The 13,361-nt window shown below is 35.5% G+C and overlaps 3 protein-coding genes across 5 annotated transcripts in view; 1 reads left to right on the top strand and 2 right to left on the bottom strand.

The window, feature by feature from the left end:
* Positions 1-456: 456 nt before the first annotated feature.
* Positions 457-2,277, bottom strand: LOC136271376 (DNA ligase 1-like). Its single transcript, XM_066071297.1, has one exon. The coding sequence runs from the start codon at positions 2,275-2,277 to the stop codon at positions 457-459; it is 1,821 nt and encodes a 606-aa protein (XP_065927369.1).
* Positions 2,278-6,676: 4,399 nt separating this feature from the next.
* On the bottom strand, positions 6,677-11,218 carry LOC105323006 (uncharacterized). Its single transcript, XM_066075721.1, has 7 exons — positions 10,986-11,218; positions 9,784-9,946; positions 9,486-9,586; positions 9,263-9,382; positions 8,952-9,122; positions 7,051-7,166; positions 6,677-6,868 (listed from the first exon to the last, which is right to left on the bottom strand). Exons 1-7 carry the CDS (start codon positions 11,029-11,031, stop codon positions 6,692-6,694), a joined length of 894 nt encoding a protein of 297 aa, XP_065931793.1. The 5' UTR covers positions 11,032-11,218; the 3' UTR covers positions 6,677-6,691.
* Positions 11,219-13,111: 1,893 nt separating this feature from the next.
* Positions 13,112-13,361, top strand: part of LOC105323021 (uncharacterized) — a 66,476-nt gene continuing 66,226 nt past the window's right edge. For 2 of the 3 annotated variants that reach the window (XM_066075717.1, XM_066075718.1), the window contains exon 1: positions 13,117-13,293. The gene's annotated coding sequence lies outside the window, so the exon portion shown is untranslated. Of the gene's footprint in view, positions 13,294-13,361 lie in introns of all 3 variants that reach the window. The other variant, XM_066075720.1, reaches the window with a different exon arrangement.

Below are 13,361 nucleotides of genomic sequence, written 5' to 3'. Positions count from 1 at the left end.
CCATTAGATTTAGTTGTGGATAAATTACATAGGGACATAGCCAATTTATTATTAGGAAGAAACGTTGGGACTAAAGCATTTACTATGGATATTTGTTCATTTTGAGATATTTATTGTTTTTCTACCAGTAGAAAGCAAATATAACAAGACAATGCACATAGAAACTCCTGTATGCAAATAAACCCTTTTTCCATTATGCAATAACAAAAGATTTATGACTTTGAGGGCATCAATGTACAAACCCTTAAGTCTGTCTGCGAGTTCAATGATTCAATTGTTCAGCACACAAAGTCGATATGTGTGGGTACTGAGAAGTCACTTTGAATTTGATTGTGCAATAAATGTATATATTTTTGCGAAAAAAACAATTGCCCTATTCGATATATGAATAATATGATAAATAGAAATGAAAGTGCAAAGCTGTGTAAAAGTATAAAGCAATGCATGTTAATTAAGTCAGTCTATATCTCCACAAAGTGATCTTATGTCAGTGCAACTGGCAGTTAGCTTGATTTTGTTAATCAGTTGAGGAAGTTCATGTGACGAGGCAGGGCGGGAAGAGTTACCGGCCCTTGATGTAAAATAAACACTTGGGTCAATTTCAATTTCATCATCAGAGTCGCTGCTGAATCCCTTCGTCTTTTGTACTTTCTTCTTCTTCTTTTTCTTCATTTTCTTCTTGGTCTTTTTCTGCAAGACCAACTCCTTCTCTGTGGATTGAACTAGCCTCCCTTCCCCTTCATCAGCACCAATTATCACGTGATCTTTCTCCAACGGCTTACATGTTCCGTCCAGCTGCTTTTCTGATTGTACATTGTTTTCCACATTTGGAAGCTTTAATTCTTCGTGTAATTTTTCACTCTCATCAAAGTTTTCATTTTCTTTCGTTGAACACTTTTGCGCTTTTTTAGTTGCCTGAGGTTTTTCCTTTGCTTTGGACTTGCGTATCGTCGGTAGTTGATCAAATCTAAATTTGTTTGGTTTCTCTTCTCTCAATTTTTCCTCCTTTTCTCCAAATTTATCGTAATTTTCGACCACGGGTTTTTCTTCGTTGCTTACTCTAAAAGTTATGTTTCTCGTAAACTTCGTAGTTTTAGTCTTCTTTGCTTTCTTTTTTACAGATGTTTTGTCCACTTTCGTGGACGGTGTTTTAGACTTGGTTTCTTTTGTAGTAGATACCTTTAGTTGTTGACTCTTCCGTTTCGTTCCTGATTCATTGACAGAGAACGCTCTTTTGACTTCTACACTTGGTAAGGACATCGACTCTGCTTTTGGCAACAAACTAGACGTCTTTGTAGTTTTGTTGTCCGGTTTTACTTCTTTTTTAAGGTCGTTGTCAGGAAGAGATACGAAACTAACATCATTTTTTTCTTTGAAATGGATTTCTGGTAATGTTTGACTCTTCTCGACACTGTTTAAGGTAATGCATTTGCTGCTTTCAGTTACCTGCGGAACGGAATTTGAAATTTTGCTATCTCTAAGAACGTTGTCTATAGCTTTTAGTTTACAAGATTCATTGTTCCCCAGATGTTTCACCGTATTCTGATTAACAGATTCACCAATCTCACATTTCATTGACTTCTGGGGCAATTGTCTTGTTTTTTCTTGCTCTATTACCATTCTAGTGTTCTTGTCAGAGTTCCTTGTGTATTCTTTAGTTTTAGATGTTTTTCCTTTGTCTCTGTCATCGGTCCTTATTTGCAAAGTGTCTGACTTTGTCTTATCTTCCATCGTTGTCTGTTCACTTCTTGTATAAGCAAACGTTCCCGTTGGGTCTACTATAGCTATAGTATTATTTGAAGAATGGATTTTTGTACCTTCCTCTTTTTCATCAAACTCCAACTTGAAGCTACTATCCTCGACTGAAGTCGACTTGTTCTCTATATGTGAATTCATAAAAGGTAAGTTAATTGGGTTCTTTGGACCTATGTCATTTATATCCTGAGATTTGTCGAAAGCTTCTTGGTAAAACTGTTTTATATAACCTTTTGATTTCTTCTTGTAACGCTTTCGTTTGTAATATTTAAGTGGTATATCCTCCTCTTTTTGATCCATTTCCAGTTTTGTTGGCATTGCAAACGTTGCCAAGGACCACGTGTCATCTTCTGTATCATCCAACGAGAATTCTTCAACTCGGATGGCCTCATCATCTGAACTTGAATCAAGAGATTCTGAAAATTCCAATTTTGAAACCATGTTTGATTCCGTGTCGTTGTTCTTTTCTTCGTCGTGTGGTTGTGTCTTCTGAACGTTTTCTTCCAATATCTCTTCCGTCATTGTGTCGACATTTTCACGTTGTCTTTGTAATTTGTCCGTTTGCTTTATTGCCATTACCAGATCTACCGGTTTTGAACCTTTTGGTATTTTCCTTTGTTTCAATAAATCAGAATTTGCACTTATCCTGTTTGAAACCAGTGGCTTTTTATTCGTGTGTTTGATGTTTGGCTGCAACGTGTTTGTCCTTTGGGGTTTATCACACTTTAATTCTCTTAGCTCCAATGACCCTGTTTCCTTTACTTGGTCATTCTTTCTGAATTCATTCGGTTTTATTTCAAAGATATCGCTTTGGTTTGAATGTTCAGGTTTATTTGCTCCAACATGCGATTTTAAATCAGAGGTTGGTTTATACAAAGAGTTGATACCAACATGTGAATTTTCAGGCCGAATGGTAGTCTCATCGTTGTAATTGTGAGATTTCATATCAAAGACTGGTTTTCCAATGGAATGTGACAATGGGGGCATTGTGTTCGGTATGCATGATGACTTGGTATCAAATGCATACGAAGTATTAGAGTTTAGTGAATTTAAAGGGTCCCCGGGATATGAAATTGGAATTTCATTGCGAGCATCACTGGAGGAGTTGTCTGTTTCAGAGAAAACATCATTTACTGAATTTAGTAGGTGTGGCTTTGGCAGCGTAATTTGTTTGCTTTTAATCGGAGAAATATTCTCCTCGTTACTTGATTCTCTGTTATTACAGGACTGGTGATCACTGAAATACGCATTGACCTTCCCATCAGTGTTATCAAACCTGTCAGTGTTATCCAGAGGATTGTTACCACGGTCTATATTAGTCGTGTTAGCCGACAAATGTAACGGTTTCTCCTTCTCGTCAGAAGTGCAGCCTCCTGATACATTTGATTTCTCCTCAGACGTATTGCCACTGTGATAATTACTTGTATCTAATACCCTGACTTGATTTTGTAATAATCGATGCGATAAAAATACATTGTCGGTGAAATGTCCTTGATTTTGACTGACGTTTGCTTTGTCCTTACTACTGGATAGTGTTTTACAAGTCGCAGTCTGCAGAAATGAACCCGACTCAATAATTACAGATTTATCTGAAGGCTTCGCGCTAACAGACGAGAAACAGGATTGATTATTCGTTATTTTCTCCGAATGTGCCAATACATTTGACTTATTTGTCCCTCCTGTCTTCTCGGATATCGGTAAATCAACATATTCATCGTTCTGAGCCTTTTGATTAGGGATTGAATTTGTCGTATTGTCGATAGCATTGGTACGTGGCATGCCAGACGCGTTTTCATCTGTAACATTGTTTTCGTCTTTATCTCTTTGTACTGCTTTATTTGCATTATCTGTTTTCTTGATCGTGTTCGATTCAAGGTCAGGATCAAAATGAACATTTTCTATACTTGTTTTGCTTTCCTTAACCTTAGATGTCCCAGTCAATGTGCTTAATTGGTCTTTGCTAACAGGGGTTTTCATGGTATTATTTTGCAGCGATTCTGTTACTTCTTTGTTTTCAGTGTTGTGGTCATTTTTAGACTGTGTCTTGTAAAGTGCAGTATCTAAATTTTTGTCGTTAGAGAGATTAGGTTTCGACATATGTTCACTAGGTGCTTTATTCATACAATGAGAACGTGTCTTTGGGCAGTTATGAATTATCTTGTCCTTATTGTCACGGCAAAAATGAATTTCAGCAGGTGGTAAATTAGAAATATGAGTGTCAGTTTCGTGATTGAGTGAATTTGCTGTTATTTTTTCATTCAAACCCTCTTTTTCTGTGAAACGTTCACTTGAATGCTGAATATTAATGGAAGTGTTAGACTCAGGTGTGTTTGATTTAGATTGATGTGTTTCTTTTGTGACGGTGGTTGTGACAGCTGAAGTCATTGAGATATTAATGTCAATCTTAATTTCTTTCTTCACTGTTACTCTCGCCTCCTTGGGTTGTCGAGTAAATTCAGACTGAATTTCAACATGCTGAGGAGTGTTTCCGTCAATAGAGCTGTCCTTTTTTCCTGGTTGCACACTACCAGATTCCACAATTACCAGGGAACCCGATTCTGTTTGTTGTATGCTCTTTTGATTGGTTTTTATCAACAGATTACTTGTGGAATCGGATTTTTTAAAACTGAAAAAAGAAATCAATTTTGCAACCATGCTTTTCTTTGTCTGGTTACTTTGTAAAATATCTATGTCTGTGTTTTTTAATATTTCGCACGGTAAAGATTTGTTTTGGCATTGTTTAGCAAGAAGCATTCGAGTTTGACCCAGTATACCGTCAGTGTGCATAAATGCATTCTCAACCAGTCGATGATTTTGGCAGCTGTTTTGTTCAGACATGCCGCCATTTTCTCCACTTTCTTGACCCACGGAAATCACCGATACGTCACTGACCATGTCCTCATCACCTGTCGGAGAAAAGGACATGATCAGTCAACATATCTAAAAGGCAATTTCAAAAGGTCAAGCCATGTTTTATTGATGTGTAAATGCTCCTTGTCCATAACTTGCTTTAAGGTAATATGAGACACCCCATACTAAGGTACGTTCTGTCGAAATAAACAATAAAATAAAGTATCAATTTATACCTTTTTTCTTTCCCAAGACTGTTTCTTAACAGCATTGCGCAATGGGTTAGATAAGTTTTACCTTACCAAACATTTTAAAACAAATCTGTTGGTCAAATATTTGAAAATTCTAAACCGATGATAATTTTTTGATTATAATGTACTCCTATTCACACATATGATTGACAGAGTCTCATACCACCTTAATTGCCACAATATACTAAAGGTCAAACGTTAGTACTTACAGTTATGGAGTTTGGGTGTGTTTGAATAGATATTCGTCCGGTAAGTGATAGGTTTTGAAGGCTATGTTGTAGAAGCAATGGGAAGGCAATGGGATGGAGGAAAGGCAGGAGGAAGGAAGATTCTCAATGGAATGTCCATTAAACACTACAACTCATACACGATGTCAACAAGGGTCGAATATCTTATATAGGTACTAGTATTTGCCGAACGGCATCCCTGTGTGCAGGAGAAAAAGATAATGACAAAAAACGGTCTATAATAAGGATTATTTTTAATAAGAAACGAATCCACATATCAACGCTTAAGGTTAAAGAGATTACAATTGTCGATGACATAGAAACAACATGTAACAAAAAAAGAACATAAAACGCTTTTTCATGATCATAAGCACTCTCGGCATGTTAAAGCACTATTAAACATAGCATCACACTGTTACTTGTACTTGACGTAAGCAACAAACAACTAAATGGAACAGATAAATCTGTAATTGTGAAACGGAATATAAAACATTGGATAATTTCGGATTTTCGCAGTAGAATACATCTGTACACTATTAAGACGAATAACAATTGGATGAGGAATTAAAAAAGGATATAGAAGTTCTAATATCCACGAAAAGCCTTAAAACATCTGCAAAACTTGGCAGAGTTTCTGGACGTAAAAGTGTCAGCTGAAAACAAGCTAATCAACTCAGTGTTTTTTAGTTTTGGTGCCCTTCTTTTTCTTTTTGGCGTGCCCCTTGGATTGGTGTTTTCTGCCCGTCATCGCCGTCTCGTCGTTGTGGAGAAGACTTAACTGACTCCCATCAAGGTTACCCAGTGGCGGCAAGATGCCTTTGTTGGCATCCAGTGGGACGGGGATCTCCAGAGCGTCGTGCTTACTTATATAGTTAGGGTGCAGAGTACTGGGGGTAAGGATAAGGTTAGCGCGACTGTCTGACAGCAATGTGCTGTTGGAGGGCTCACGCTTCATTGATTGGAATCCCTGTGGCTTCCCGCTGTCCATGTGATGGGAAAGAAATGACGGCATACCTGTACTGGTCGGTGGAAGTCCTTTCCTGGGCTCTACTTTCTCTTTCTTGCACTTGGCCTTCCAGCAGAAGTAGCCGATGATGAGTCCAACAACAGTCAGGACTACCAAGGTCACAAGAACGCCGGCCACAATGGCGGCCGTGGCAACTGACGATTGCGACGTCGTCGGTACTGCAAAAAATATAAAATAATTATTATTTATCGAAGATCGTCGTTTTCCCTTCTGTCTACTTACTTAATCATAAACAATGTACTTAATTTACTCTATCATTACACCAATCCCATCAATTTTTTAATAACTTCTTCAGCTGTAACATCTACTTAAGTGTGTTGTGGAGTTGTAATTGGTATTACCAGTATTTTACTTTAAAAAGTGACACCGACTTGAATAGTGAAATTGAAGAGAAACCAAAATGAATTGATATACAACTATTCTATAGTATATAAACAAATTATTGTTATGTTCAGGATGTAATGATGTTAATAAGAGTCTGCAGGAAAATTTCTACTCACCACAGGTTTCTGGAAATAAAAAACCCACAGAATATTAATCCAAATTATATCAAATCAGTTTGAAACAAAATGAAATTTGAATTAATTTGAATTAGACTCTCTCTCTCTCTCTCTCTCTCTCTCTCTGTTTGCCTCCTTACGTGAAGCTGTCATGTTTAATGTTCCCCCAGGTGAATCCACAGACGTAGAGGTCTGAGTGCTGAGACAGTCCTGGGGGTGTTGTGTCCCTATCACCCTGCCTCCAGAACTCTCTAGCATCTTAACATAGGAAAATCCGGAATTAACGTATGTGATAAATATATGTGCAAGAAAGTGTATCTATTACATTCTAATCAAGAATAACCCCCCCCCCCCAAAAAAAAAAATAAGAATAATAATAATTCTTTGATGGTTCATCCTTTAATTACGGTTGCAGGCATTGCAAAAATATGAATACGTACGAGACAGGTGAATCTGTAGTAGGTCGACTCGTCTGTCGTGGTGTCCAGGTTGTAGACATGGACTCTCTGAGCGGAACCAACAGCGGACGAATACACACATTGCAGGTTTCCGCCATCTGTAATGGGAAAATACAACTGTCAGTGTAGAATTAATGTATTTTTGAACTTTTTTGTACGTATGAAGGGGTGATTTCAGTGCCCATATAATGAATCAAACATGATATGAGTTAACTTATTGGTAGTCTACTGCTTACATTGCACGTTTTCTACAAAAAAAAATCGTTTTCTTCGGGATTATGTTCTTAAAAGATCTATTTAAATGCGCATTGTCCTAGTACATATAAGTTTGCGGGAGGCAATATTATACGAAATCGTAACATTTTTTACTTTGATAATTTTGTAAAGAGATAATTTTGGATTACTTCCGTGCTATCAAAGAAGCATTATTAAAGTGTACGCCTCGAGAAAATATAGCTTTGTTGTGAATACAAAAAGATCTGACACTAATATTACAAATCTTTAGATGTCTATCGGAATTCTTTTACTCACAGAAAGTTTTTTCATAAAAGACATGGAAAATATGAAATGATACTATTATTTGAAAAAGAATATGTATATAATTGATATTGTCAACAAGTGTTTTAATTCATTTTTTTCAGAAAGAGTGGTGAGGAAAATGTGTCAATTTTATTATGTTTATTACGTTTTTTTTAAAGACTTGTGAACACGTGGGACCTGATCTATATAGTAAATAATCTGTATTGCATTGTAGAAGTAACAATTTTGAATTCATATAGATATAAAGTCTGCTGTATAATGGTGCATTTTGAATAGTGTCTTTTTAAGAGTCATGTACCTTCCTATATGAGTTCAAGAGTAATTTTCTCAAGATGTTTCCACCCCAAATATCAATAGCTAAACGCCCGTTAAATCGTTTGAAACCTGTTAAAACACGGTTTCATGTACATGTAACTCATTATCCTACATTTGAAAATTAAGTTACAGTACTTGTACGAGAACAATATTCTTTGTCTCTTTTTAAAAAAATACATTTTAAATCAACTGATAATCATCCATTTCTTTCTTGTTTGTTATTTATATAGACATGTAAATGTTCTTGTATGCTCTTTTTCATATATCAGAATTAATCAAAGATATAACCGATTTTGGACAAGCCATCAACGATTGGCGTAGAAAGAAGAAAACATAATGCACCCAGAAGAATTCAGTAAAACATGAAAAAGATGACTTCACAGGACAGGTTATGTATTGGAAAATATTGATCTGTTAAAAGCTAGCAGTAAATCCTCGTTAATGCCGACCTAATACCCGGCTAATCGGTTTAATCACTTGCGAGCAAACACAGTGTGTCTGCAGGGACCGTCTATTGTACATAATATCGAAACGTTTCTCAAAGGAATTTATCCTTAGATGTCTTTTTTACATAATGTACTGTTTGCTTGTTTTGAAGGCGAATGCTCTAATTTTAAAGTGTTGAGACAAACTGACACTTAATTCATGCATGTGAAAGTATACGATTTGATCTTTCGATGTGAATTCTTTATAATGATTGCTTTTATCATCTGAGCAATGAATTGCAAACATTATATATAACGACATTTCAAATCAATAAATAAATCAGCACAATGTATTTACATGTAATATATTTCTGACTAAATCAAAATATTTTCACAAAAATGGGACTAATTAGAATATATATTTAGGCTCGTAATATTATTTAAATTTAGATGAACAAATTAAATCATAGATTTGAAGAAAATCTGGACAAATCTTTAGTTTTTATAATAACTTTACTTTATTGCGTAAGTGTTTAACAGAACATCGTCTAAAAGGTTTCTTTTTCTTGTTCCGTATGTTAAAGATGCGTTATTTTCAAGTACCTGAGTAAGCTATTTTTGTGGAGCAAGCAGTATGGTTGAAAGTCATCAAAGTGTTGTCATCGCAGACTTCCAAAGCACCAGTGTCGTTCACACAAGACGTTTCATTGAATGTCAAGGTAAAAGATCCAAGCAGAACATCGGGACACTGAATAGTAACATCCGATAATGATCCTGGTCACGGCACCCAAAAATGTAAATGATTAAAGTGCAAAATATGACCATAGAAAAACATGCAAGATTTTATTATTAGCAGGGCAATCTTATAATATGAAGATAACATAAATTGTTTGAAAATAGCTTATTTGAATTACCGTTTTTAACCAACAAGTGAAACTCGGTGTTTGCATTGTCGTCGCAGGCTACAGCGTCAGTGACGGTAGTTGAAGTAGTAACGTACTTGATCCTCTGATAATTAGCGTCTGCAAGTTTGCCTGAAAATAACATTATTACAATGGTTTAAGACATATTTCAATAATTAAAGTATCGCTTTTTAATAAATTTTTTTTCCAGATTGAAAGATTGAATTCGTCTTACTTGTGTAGATATTCATTTGATATAAACTGGTTTTTAGAAAGCTGGCGTCAAAACACATCACAGCCATAGCAAAACTGCTGAACAAGGGGAAAACCTGCGATCTGTGAGAGAACAAACAAAAAATAAGCTGAACACTAGTACTGATATATTGTAGAAAAGTTACTACAATGTGTTTCAGAGAGAGAGAGAGAGAGAGAGAGAGAGAGAGAGAGAGAGAGAGAGAGAGAGAGAGAGAGAGAGAGAGAGAGAGAGAGCGACCTTATTAGTTTGGAGAATAAAGAAAGAAAAGTATTTTTACTTCGCAATGTATTTTGTCCCTGTTGTGCTGTAGCACTCGAAAATGAGGTTTCCTCCAGTAGCGCCCACGGGGTAATCCACATGGGTGGAGTTAAATGTCATATCCCCATTGTGACTGCTGGTCCACAGCCCCTCCAACTGAGTTGGAAATGTGCAAGTCCCATCTGATAGAAGAAATATATATATTTATAACGGTAAGCAAGCAAAACTATTATGATTCTCATTAGGGAATTGAACCCGAAACGCTCTAATTTACTCAAAGTTCGGATTTCCCTCTCCTTGTCAATGATTACTACAGTTAAACGTTACTATGTGCGAAAGTTTAACATTCAATAAGATTACCAAGTGTGAACACTAAGCATGGAAAATAATTATTTAAAACAATAAAATGCTTTCTTTGGTGATTTACATGTATGTAGGATATGAAAATGGCGACATTGCAGAAAGAATACACAACCCGCGTTTTTCTGCAGTGATCGCTACCTTCGTAACCCGCATGAATCATCAAAGAAAGCATTTTATTGTTTATATTTACAACTTTCCTTTAACAAATTAATAAATTGATCGAAAAATTAAGAAAAATTAACCAAATTATTGTCAATGTTAATTAATACGTTAGCTAAAAGAAACAGCCAAATCGTCTCCTATGGGAATTAGAGTCTGACTTCATCATGATTATTTCGTGCAGTCTGCGATTTTTCTTAGATCGCAGTAGATAAACGGGGCGTGTAGATTTCAATCTGGCTGTTTCTATAGAGCTTTAAATTATCTATAATTTTTCATAAAAATAGAGGGAATCATACTCGGTAGATGTAAATGTATGTACATATTAAGAGGATGTGTCGAACAAATATTTTGTGCAATTAATTTTGTTGAAATATCTCCCCCATTTATGGTGGCACTGAATGATCATTCTGCACAGAAGAATATGTCTCTGTAAATGTTTAAATGAAATTCGAAAATTTGTTCACATTTGGACCAAATAAAACAAGGGGAAAATGCATGCATGACACATTATAAATTAGCCTGTAACTTTGACTCTGGAAGAGCAATATCATTGGCTTGCTATTGTTTTAAATCTGCTCGTAAGTTTAGCATACAGTTCAGACGAAGTCTACTCCGTAAAATATATCCATAATTTCAACATACATGTAATCCCTTTTCATGTGATGCTAAAGAAAAGCAGTGCATTGTTACACTTACCCGTTAAACTGAATAAAGAAAAGATTCCTAAAACTAAGAAAATCATGCTTATTTCCGCCACAAAAATATAAATGGTCTCACTGTATAATCCATTCTAAAAAACAATTCACCACACTACATATTGTACTTCTTTGATGTTACATTGTAAATGAAAATTTAAAAGCAAATTTCATAAATCATCAACAGTATTTTGTCGGCCGATTTTGTTCTGTGTTAAAGCATTCGGTAACCAAGATTAGTAGGGTCTCAGTATTCTTCTTTATTTTACAAATCAAGCCAAGATTTGGGATCAACTTCTTTAATCTGAATTTTTTATCCGCATAATTGTATAATATTTTAAATGTCTTTAATTTTTATGCTATACACAATACAGTTAGGGATTAAACTGAATCCCTTTTAGTATACTTGATTTAAGGTTCCCGGTCTAAAGATTAATGACACCGTGGTCATTGAAGCAGTTATTTACTGTTATCGTACCGTCAGTAAAAAGAAAAATTCACTTCTTTTCCATCGGGTTCGGTATACTGCATGCGACATTTGGCGGGAATTCTAAGGATTGTGTTGACTCTGGTAGAAGTGGTTCTACTTCCAGGGAGAATGGTAAAGAAAAAACTCCAAACCATTTCACAACAACACGATTTATGTGCGAAGTATATTTGTCTATTAATGTAACCGGAGATCGGCTATGACATGTATGTAATCCATTTTTTCACACATGGCGACGAACTTCCATGACAAAAATAATTTTTTAAAGTATCGCACAAGTTTAATTCATTTGATATGGATTTTTATTTGAATGCTTGTTTCTTTGTACAGGGATACAAGCTGAATTCCATTTGATATTGAAAGAAAATGAATTAGGTGTTGAGAGCCGATTAACATTTTATAAAATCAAAACTTTGGCATATGAATGACATATGATTTTGTATAAATTTTAATTAAGGGGTATTGTGACATTGCTCACACTCAGAGAGCTGAAACAAGTATATAAAAAAGTAGTTTTTAATCTAGAATAAATTTACTTGAAAAGAGAGCAATCAATTTCATGTGCTTCAGAAACAATTTAAGGAAGTGTGACGGTCAGACCTGTTTGTGGAGCACCTGACTAGAGACTCAGGAAGCTCGAGTTCAAATCGCAGACTGGTCCGTCATTATTTCCCCCATTCCATTACATTTGGTGCTATGCCAACCCCTAGAACTGACAGGTTAACTCCTGCCGAGGTTCTTATGGGGTGATCTTTAGGGACAAAAATTATTTAAGGGGGGGAGAATGTGATGGTCAGAACGGTTTGAATACCGGGGCCAGAATGCTAAGTTGGTAGAGCACCTGACTAGAGATTCAGGGGACGAGGGTTCAAATCCTGGTCTATTCCAACTTTATTTCTCCCATCCTATTACAAATGAATTGCCACTCTTCCATTGCTCTCGAAGGAGGTAAGCAATATATTAACAACGGCTGATTTTAATCTGATATATTAAAAAACTGATTTAGGAAAATATGCCATGTAAAATGTCTTCAAGACATTCAGACCTTTTGTAGTGAAATCTATATTGATTAGAGTATTGCAGCTTGCAATCCATTACAATACATTGTATTAATTCTAGATGTTTTTGCTCATCACTTGATGAAATATGAAGATATCAAAATATTTATTTTTGATACAAGTACATATGTATTACATAACTCGTTCTGTTGCTAGAACAGGTTATTATCCTTGAGAAGTAGATTTTAAAATTTTATAAGTTTTGATGATTAATTTGATCTGACAAGAAAACAAGTAAATTATGTTAAGAAGAATATATTTTAACTCCAATGAAGTAAAGAAAATCAATATGAAGAATTGAATGATGAAATAAAAGATAATGATAAAATGAATGTGATGGCATCTGTGAGAATTTTCCCACCCAGATTTTAATTGTCCTTAGAGTGCAGCTGCTCAAGACATTTCTGACACTCAAAATGTAGTATATTTAGATTGTCAAATAGCAAAGTCTTGTTCTGGCAGAAGTGTTCAGCAGAACTGCCATTGTGTTAGCCTATAAAGAGGTTTAAGTGTCATGTTGCTGATTGGAATGTTGTTGGACAGTAAATTTCTTGGCAATTCAGCATGGAAGAACAGTATATTATGTATAAAAGCAAGCATCCAGACGGATCTGGCTGGATTTTGCAGATTCATGCGTTTGCTATTGATTCGGTGTGTATTATGTAAGCCCATGGCAACGTTTTTGGTGTGTGCAATACTGACTCACCAGATGAGACCATTGCAACTGCCTCCATTTTTTGATTAAAAGTTGTGCCATCTCTGGGGTAAGTACATATTCAGCTGACAAGAGTTCTACTTGGTCTTTTTTTTTAGTTGGTTTATCTGATTTTTC

Source organism: Magallana gigas, chromosome 2 (genome assembly GCF_963853765.1).
Source record: "Magallana gigas chromosome 2, xbMagGiga1.1, whole genome shotgun sequence".
Taxonomy (NCBI): Eukaryota; Metazoa; Mollusca; class Bivalvia; order Ostreida; family Ostreidae; genus Magallana; species Magallana gigas.
This window is presented reverse-complemented; position numbering and strand designations above follow the sequence as displayed.

Excerpts from the sequence above, each read along its gene's own strand:
- LOC136271376 (XM_066071297.1), bottom strand. The coding sequence starts at position 2,277 with ATGACGGAAGAGATATTGGAAGAAAACGTTCAGAAGACACAACCACAC.
- LOC105323006 (XM_066075721.1), bottom strand. The coding sequence starts at position 11,031 with ATGATTTTCTTAGTTTTAGGAATCTTTTCTTTATTCAGTTTAACGG. Across the intron at positions 7,167-8,951 it reads CACAAAAATAGCTTACTCAG|ATGGCGGAAACCTGCAATGT; the intron begins GTACTTGAAAAT and ends TTCCCATTACAG. Across the intron at positions 6,869-7,050 it reads ACTACAGATTCACCTGTCTC|ATGCTAGAGAGTTCTGGAGG; the intron begins GTACGTATTCAT and ends TCCTATGTTAAG.